Source organism: Microcaecilia unicolor, chromosome 13 (assembly GCF_901765095.1).
Source record: "Microcaecilia unicolor chromosome 13, aMicUni1.1, whole genome shotgun sequence".
Classification (NCBI taxonomy): domain Eukaryota; kingdom Metazoa; phylum Chordata; class Amphibia; order Gymnophiona; family Siphonopidae; genus Microcaecilia; species Microcaecilia unicolor.
The window spans coordinates 82,570,837-82,579,628 of record NC_044043.1 but is presented as its reverse complement, the minus strand read 5'-3'; the positions used below and the strand labels follow the sequence as shown (position 1 = coordinate 82,579,628).

The window sequence follows — 8,792 nt, the reverse complement described above, 5'->3', positions numbered from 1 at the left end:
TTCTAGAAGAGTGTGATATTTCTATTATCCACCAGAGATTGGGGATATTTTTCATTACGTTCTGTTGGTACAACAAGCAATTAGCAGCATTAATTGCCTTTAATTAGAATTTACATGCACAGCTTTCTAGGTGTATTCTATAATGCATTATGTGTAAATTCTAATGGACACAGTTGAAAAGGGGGCATGGCCATGGGCATGAATTAGGTGGGTTGTGGGCATTTCAAAAAACTATGCGTGCTATTATAGAATACACCTGATCTGTGCTTAACTTGGGCACGGGTATTTAGGCCTGGCTTTAGATGGCCTAGATGGGTGTGCCTGAATTTTAGGCACAAGAACAGCACACGAGCATATTCCAAAAAGTACGTCTAACTTTAGGCATACTTTATAGAGCCATGCTAACCGTGTGGTTTTACAGCACTGATTTTTAAGGCACTATATGAAATTTCTGTGGATATATGGAGGCACGGATACAAATACACCATGTGCCAGAGTTTCTCTCAGGCTACTAGTCAGTGCTTATTGTACTCTTGTCACTGTACTTGTATGATGATTCTGTGTTTAACGCTGACATGTATACTTTGGACAAAAACAGTATGTTTTTTTTTGTTGTTTGTTACATTTGTACCCCATGCTTTCCCACTCATGGCAGGCTCAATGCGGCTTACATGGGGCAATGGAGGGTTAAGTGACTTGCCCAGAGTCACAAGGAGCTGCCTGTGCCTGAAGTGGGAATTGAACTCAGTTCCTCAGTTCCCCAGGACCAAAGTCCACCACCCTAACCACTAGGCCACTCCTCCACTGTTGCTACTATTTGAGATTCTACATGGAATGTTGCTATTCCACTAGCAACATTCCATTTAGAAGTCGGCCCTTGCAGATCACCAATGTGGCCACGCAGGCTTCTACATGGAATGTTGCTAGTGGAATAGCAACATTCCATGTAGAATCTCCAATAGTAGCAACATTCCATGTAGACTCTCCAATAGTATCTATTTTATTTTTGTTACATTTGTACCCTGCGCTTTCCCACTCATGGCAGGCTCAATGCGGCTTACATGGGGCAATGGAGGGTTAAGTGACTTGCCCAGAGTCACAAGGAGCTGCCTGTGCCTGAAGTGGGAATGGAACTCAGTTCCTCAGGACCAAAGTCCACCACCCCAACCACTAGGCCACTCCTCCAATAAGGAAACAAAAAGACTTCAAACAAAGGTCAAAATCCATGCATTAAACCTTTGATACTTCTTTTTCCTTATGATGAGATAGGAATGGGAGTAAGTTCTCTTTCAAAGTGTCAACTAACAGGACAGTTTACTATATTTTGCTTTTTTTTTTAATACATTTTGATTTGTTTCACTCTATTGAAAAACTCTTAACAAATGTATGTACAACATAATAAATAATTTAGGTTTAGGGATTTAAACTGTATCAACTGTAATTCGATATTTCTCCAGAACACAGAACCTTTATACCACCAGTTGTCATCAGTTCGTTTTTTTATGTGCTCTCTCTCAGTTCATATCACTATATATTCTCAAACGTCTGCTTACATGCATATGCACTGTAAGTTTTATCAAATATTCTCACAACCAAAACTTGTTTAATTCCTGTTATCTAGTAACCAGCTGCCACCATGAATAATGCGATGTTCATGCTACATCAGGGTCCCTGGTCACCTTCAGGCTATTTCTGTCATCATCATTTGAAATGTGGCATAAGTTTTGATTGTGAGAAAATTATGTAAAACCTGCAGTACATAGGTGATTTTTTTTTTTTTTTGCATTGCAGGTGTGGAACGTTAGTGCACAACCTGGAAAAAGAAAAAAAAAGTCCTACAATGATGCTGGGTTAAATCTGGATTTAGTACTCAGGAAAGTCCTACATTAGAATACACTAAGCCCAGATTTACTGCATCTTAGTAAACAAAATTGTGATTGTTTTGGTTGGTAATAATTGCCTTTTTGTTTTTTTTTTCTTTACCATTTGGATTCCATTACATAGGGGACAAGGGAATTCGCTTTATGTTATGTAAGAATAAACCTCAATGCACTCCTAACCTCTCAATGTGGAATAAAATTCAATAACAACCACACTACTTTCTCTAAATATGTATGGTAGTACATAACCCATGAATCTTTCTTTCTTTTAACTTTCGACAAGGTGTATTGAAGGGTTTTTGATCATTGTGTGACTGTGAGAAAAATATTTAATACCTCTAGCCAACGTTTCCAGTGATTTCATGTAAAGTACCAAAATGAAGAAGCTGAATTCATAAGCCTATTTCACAAAACATCGTTTAATTAAAATCAATGTAAAATTATGTGAACTATATGGTTCTCACATTAAAAAAAATATAATACTAGAGACAATTTACTATAAGAAAACAAGTTAGGCACTTATCGTATATCCTCTACTCAGGTTTCACTTTTGATAACATCGTTCATCTTCATTTTTTTTTTCTGCAAAGAAAAAATTATTTCCACAAAATGCTCACATGAAAATGTATGAGAAATGTTGTAATTTTTACCCTCATAAATTCATGTGTCTCTTGGTACCGATAGAAAAATCAACATTACATTAGTAAATCGTGTTTATGTACCTCTACAGTTAGCAGAGAAAACTATGAACAGACACATAATTTTATTTTAAACAATACAAGTTAATATCTATATAGATAAATTGCGTCATCGTTTAAAAAGACACTTGTCACATACATTCTTATAAAGAACATTTTTATATATCTTTATACACTTTTGTACAAAATGTTGGTTACCAAGGGCGCCATAAATTCTCTGCTCTGTTTTGTGCGCTGGGATTTGTATGACAATTTAGTACTACATTAGAACGTGATCTATAGTCTCTCTTCATCTGATTAGGGGTGGTTTCGCTTGGGCTTCGGCTGAGAATTTCACTTGTATTCGGGGTCTGGTTGTAAGCAATGGTGTTGCCGCTGTTTGCCTGCACCAGCCCTTTTTGCTCTTGGGCTAAGTTGCTTGGAAGGCGGTGATGCGGCAGGACTGCAGAGGCGAGGCTGCTGTCCGTGGTCCTGAAGCTGGAGCCGTTTATTCCCTGCACAGCTTGGGCCAGGTCCTGAATCAAGTGGAAATACAAGTTCTCGCTGGCTTCTTCTGATCTCAGCAGAAACTGGCTCACCCCGTTTAAGCAGCTCCTGAAACCCGTCTGATATTCGGCACTCTTCAGTACAGGGATACCTGTCACAAGCAAAGCAAAAAGAATAAATCAGCTGTACTAGGAAGATAAGCTGGATAATATTTGATCAACAAAAGGAATTCTTTGCTAAGTTCTCTTATTTGCTCCACCACCGACTTTGTGTGATTTTGCTCAATTGAATCTTTCTTGTTTTTATCCAAGTATCCATGATAATAATTACAGCATTTCTTTCCTTTCTTGTTTGAAGCATTGCTATAGTCAATGCGGGTGGGAAAAAAAAGCTGCTAATTAAAAGCATGTGAATCTTTAATGTTTGAATGTAATCAATAGAAATCAAACAAAATAAAACATGGAAAAGAAAATAAGATGATACATTTTTTATTGGACATAACTTAATACATTTCTTGATTAGCTTTCGAAGGTTGCCCTTCTTCGTCAGATCGGAAGAAGGGCAACCTTCGAAAGCTAATCAAGAAATGTATTATGTCTAATAAAAAAGGTATCATCTTATTTTCTTTTCCACGTTTTATTTTGTTTGATTTCTATTGACTACCTCTAAAAGTGGACTAACACGGCTACCACACCTCTCTACTTAATGTTTGAATGAAAGCGACTAGACTAATCTAAACTATTATTGTAGTGATATACAAATATTGTACTTGATTACAAACACTAACCAGAAGGACTACCAACAATAAATTATATTTATGTATTCTGAAACGGCTCTTGGCAACCGACTAAAATACAAACAATAAAAATAACAAGACGAGTATTTTCCTCAATTCCAATATAAATTCTTACTCTTTTACATATATTTTTCTAGTATTCTTTCAGTATTACTATAGTACTCCAGTTTTACCTTGAATGGAGTTCTGAAGAGTTTTCATGTATTTTACAGTTAGTTCCAATATGTCTGCTTTTTCTAGCTTTCGTTTTCTGATCTGAAAAAAAAAAAAAGCCCCACGGTGAAACCAGCTTCATTTAATACAACGAATAACTTGGTACCTGGAAAAAAAAACCCTGAGTTGTTAGGTATTGATACTAAAGCATTTTTTTCTAAAACTTACATTCTGAGAATAGTGTTTTTCCAGTAGAGTTTTCAGTTGCTCTAAAGAAACATTAATTCTTGCTCTTCGCTTCTTTTCCATCAAAGGTTTTGAGATCTGAAAAACAATACACCTTTATCATTTTTGTCGGTTTATTTATAGTCTGCAAAGATTTTAGTACTGACATGTCTAGACTGAATAGCAAACCTTTCTAAAACTGCAGATTTGCGGCTTTTCCTGGGTTTCAGAGTTGGTAATCATCCTCCTGGACTGTTTTCTTGAAATCTCCGATGGGGATTTGCCTTAGGTAGAGTCTGTTTGGAGTGAAGGAATGCCGGATTTATAGGCTGGGCTTGTTTTACATTTGAATACGCCATCTGGCCTCTGACCCTGGCCTCTTGAAAAAAGAAAAGGCAATAGTTCTCAATCAGGCTTCTCTGTGTGTAATTTCTGATGGATAATAAAAAAAAAAAAAAAGCCTTTGAACTTAAATAATACAATATATTGTATATGGGCAGAAACATTATCTTTAGGGAGTGTTATCAATAGAAATCAAACAAAATAAAACATGGAAAAGAAAATAAGATGATACCTTTTTTTATTGGACATAATACATTTCTTGATTAGCTTTCGAAGGTTGCCCTTCTTCCTCAGATCGGAAAGGTATCATCTTATTTTCTTTTCCATGTTTTATTTTGTTTGATTTCTATTGATAACCTTTAAGAGTGGACTAACACGGCTACCACACCTCTCTCTTTAGGGAGTGAAAATCAAAGGGTTGTTAAAACCATTAGCTATTGAGTTATGATTGAATTGCAAGCATAAACGACAGCATCTCAAAACAATTTTTTTTTGGGGGGGGGGGGGGGGACACACACAATACAAATGACCCCTTCCTGGACACAAGCAAGAAGGTTGCTCAATATTGGAGGTTCTCAGCTCAGCACTCACTGGCACCCACAAAGGTGACTTCATCAAGCTTATTGCCAGTCTGTTCAGGCATTCTTTCACTATGAATTGGATGCATGTTTTACATACCAGCTAAATAGCTTCTGACCCCTATCCCTTCAAATTATATAAAACAGGTGTCTGTGACTTGCAACTTTTAAAATGATTATAAAATCTTTAAGGCACGTGAGCTAAGTCGTTTGGTTCGCACCTTGAGTGAAGTCTCTCTTACGACTCCTGGGGGAAAATAAAGCCCCAATAAGTGTGGTAATTCAGTTCATTCTTCCCGAGTTTTACGCTTCACTCTAAGGCAGCTCCAAACCAGTAGGCTCACCAGTGTTCTAACAATAAAGCAATTTTCTGGTTCTAGCAATCCAAATTCCCAGGATGTTCAATTTTTCCGCTTTCTGAAAGAGACACAAGGCAGCATATGTTTTGTGCCACAGAAAGGCTACCCCAAATTGCCGTGCAGGTGTGATTTCAAAAGTCAATGACCTTAAAAATACTGTAGATAGAAATAGTTTATGGTCATGAGAAAAATGGAGCATAGCGTCATTTCGTTTAAAGGAAAAAAAAACCTACAAGCTTACACAGCAATTTATATCACGTTTCATGTCTAAATTTTACCATTCCAATTTCAGAAGGGGGGGGGGGAGTCAAAGAACAATGTAAATTATGAGTAAAGAGGATCATTTTTTTTTTAAGGCAAAACTATGGTTACTTTTTTCAGGGATCTTTCTTTCACCAGCTGAGTGGAAAATCAGTAAAAAGGAAAAAGAACTGGAGGCGTTCCTCAGATTCTCCTCGCTTCAAAATCTGGTGGAGTCAAAATTCCTAAAGCCCAACCATTTAAAAGAGTTCTGTAAGACCATTGGTCTACTACAAAATTGGGAAAAATGCAATGGAAGCAGAACAAAGTAGGCTAGATTTTTTTTTTCTCAAGCAAACATTAAACGAGTGTTTCTACCCTTTTGGGATCCTGCCAGGTACTTGTGACCTGGATTGGCCACTGCTGGAAACAGGATACTGGGCTTGATGGACCTTTGCATATATACTTCTGAATGTACAAATGATCATAGCTGTCTTCCCAGTAATAAGCCTATAGAGTAAATACATCCTATACTTAATTGGACTTTTCCCTTACTATGTGATACAGTGTAGGACAAGGTTTGATCAGATAGCTTAACATTACCATAGCACATGAAGAATTACTCAACTCTTTGCCAACATTGAACATCTCCTCCTCCTTCCCCATTTATCAAAACCCCCGCAAAAGTCTGCATGGCCCTGGGGCAAATATTCGGTTTACTGCCTGTGGAGAACATAGGTTCAGGATCTTTTGGGTTTCTACTTCCTTTTTCAGCAGAGACTGGAGATGCTACTGTGGAAATAGAAGACTGAGCCCACACCCTGTATGAGATTTAGAATTTGCCTGAAACAACTTTTGTAGAGAGTCAGTTTGCAGCTGGACAGAGGTGGGACAGAATATAATGGTGTATATGTGTGAGGTGGGGGAAGTATTGTGAAGGAAAGCTCATGCCGCCCAACAAATACACATGGAGGGCCATGTTCAAAAGAGCATCCAAGTCAGAATCAGGATGCCCTGCTTATAATGGTAAAAAAACGAACAAACAAACAAAAAAAACATCCATCACACAGCCATTTTTGAACAGGAAAAATGTTGGGATTTCCTGTCCAAGAATATGTGAGAAGGACATTCTTGAGCTGAAAATATACTGAAAATATACAACATGAACAGTCAAAACGTCTGTCTGGCATCATTTGTACAAAAATGGCCACACAGACATCCTTGCAAAGCAGAGAGGCAGCCTATTGGTCAGTGCAGTGAACTTTAAAAAACGGGACCCAGACCCAAATCCCACCTTAATTCCATTACATGCTATTTTAAGCCCTCCAGGAACAGAGAAAACCCCCCACTGTACCTAAAGATACACCGCTACAATAGACATCACTTGCAAGTGTCTTATAAATTCAGGCACAGTAGGGTGTTTCTATGTTCCAGAAGGTCTCATATATTTGTACAGAACTTATTGACTTAAACTGGGAGTTACACCTGGATCCTGTTGTTCAAAATCCACTGCACTGACTACTAGGCTATCCTTACACTTGCTTGCTGCTCTGTTAGGAATAGGAACTTTTGAGGTAAATGGTGGGGGGGGGGGGGCAAGACAGCTGAACTTGGGGATGGATGACAGAGAGGAGAAAGGGGGAGATGTTGGCCTGGGAGAGAGAGAGAGAGAGAGAGAGAGAGAGAGAGAGAGAGAGAGAGAGATAAGGGAGTGTGGGAGGCAGAGATGTTGGACCCAGTTGTGGGGGGGGGGGGGGGCAGAAAGCTGTTGAGGGAGGGGCAGAGATTGTGCGCTCAGGGGAGAGCAAAGCAGAGATAGTGTACCTGGAGGTAGGAGAAAGAAGGAGAGGGAGAGATGTTGCATTTGGGAGGGGGAAGATGTTGGATCTGGAGAAGGGGAGGCGAAAGAGATGGGGTGGGGGGGGGGGGGGTGGAAGGAGAGATGTGGGAGCCTATGACCCTTATTGCCCAGGGGCCCAGATCTCTGTCAGTCTGCCCCTGGTATCACTCTATATAGTTGCCCCCTTTTTATTTGCCTCCCCTCCCCCTCCCCCAGTATGGTGGTTGTAATTGATTCCTATTGTACTGTGGGAATGGGAGGTAATCTAGGGATATTGCCTAATCCTTGCTTTATCTCCAGCATCTTCCTTCCATCTAAATTTGTCTTCCAATCATAAACCAGGGTGGGTATCCTGCCTTGCAGCTAACCCTTCAAAGGCATTTTCTTTTTTTATTTTAATTAGGAAGCCCTCTCTGAGATGAGCTGGTTTGTCCACCCCCTGGTCTTTTTTTTTTATTTTCTTGGTAGTTATTTTTCAAGCAGGATGGCACCTCAGAGCGTGGAGAATTACAGAAACGCCCTCTGCTCTTTTCAGCTCTCCTCAAACGTGGTGGATGCATTTTGTAGCATGCTAGAACCCCCCTCGCCCCAGACATATTTGAAAATTCTGCTTCTCCAGGAAGGAAAAAACATAAGGCACAGTAATTATGAAAATACTTTTCTTGTAAAAAAAACTGCACGATGAAGTGCTTTTAGGCACGCGACACCCCTTGTGATGGAGAAGGACTGGAGAATTTCTATAGACTGGTCTGAAAGTTGTTTAAAAGCTTCTGGTTTGGAGAAGCACAAAAGGCTTCCTTGCAAAACTGTATTTGGATGAATAGCTAAGTAAAGGCAAATAGCATATTAACAGAACACTGTGGTTAGTCAGGGGTTGAAAAGGACAGATAAAAGAACGGCAGAATACTTATAGGATTATTGTGCAAAAGCGCTAGATTGTGTCTCTTTCGCACAAAAGAGTCCCAGACCACATAAAGCCCGGGGCTTTTGTTCTCCTACACGTAACATTTGACACTGGGCTTCGTTAGAATTGCTAAGCATCTGGCATGCATACCTAACTTAACAGTTAAAGAGAAAACCTCTGCTGATCCTTTTAAGATGAGTAAAAAGATTGATACCGACTGCATCAGACCGCATTGTTAGTAGCAAGGAGATCTTTCACAAATGCGTCTGACTTGAGTAGGAAAAATACGGT

The 8,792-nt window shown here is 39.1% G+C and overlaps 1 protein-coding gene across 1 annotated transcript; it reads right to left on the bottom strand.

The window, feature by feature from the left end:
• Positions 1–2,772: 2,772 nt before the first annotated feature.
• On the bottom strand, positions 2,773–6,423 carry HES3 (hes family bHLH transcription factor 3). Its single transcript, XM_030222156.1, has 4 exons — positions 6,361–6,423; positions 4,242–4,337; positions 4,034–4,115; positions 2,773–3,215 (listed from the first exon to the last, which is right to left on the bottom strand). The coding sequence occupies exons 1-4, from the start codon at positions 6,421–6,423 to the stop codon at positions 2,773–2,775; spliced, it is 684 nt and encodes a 227-aa protein (XP_030078016.1).
• Positions 6,424–8,792: the final 2,369 nt, after the last annotated feature.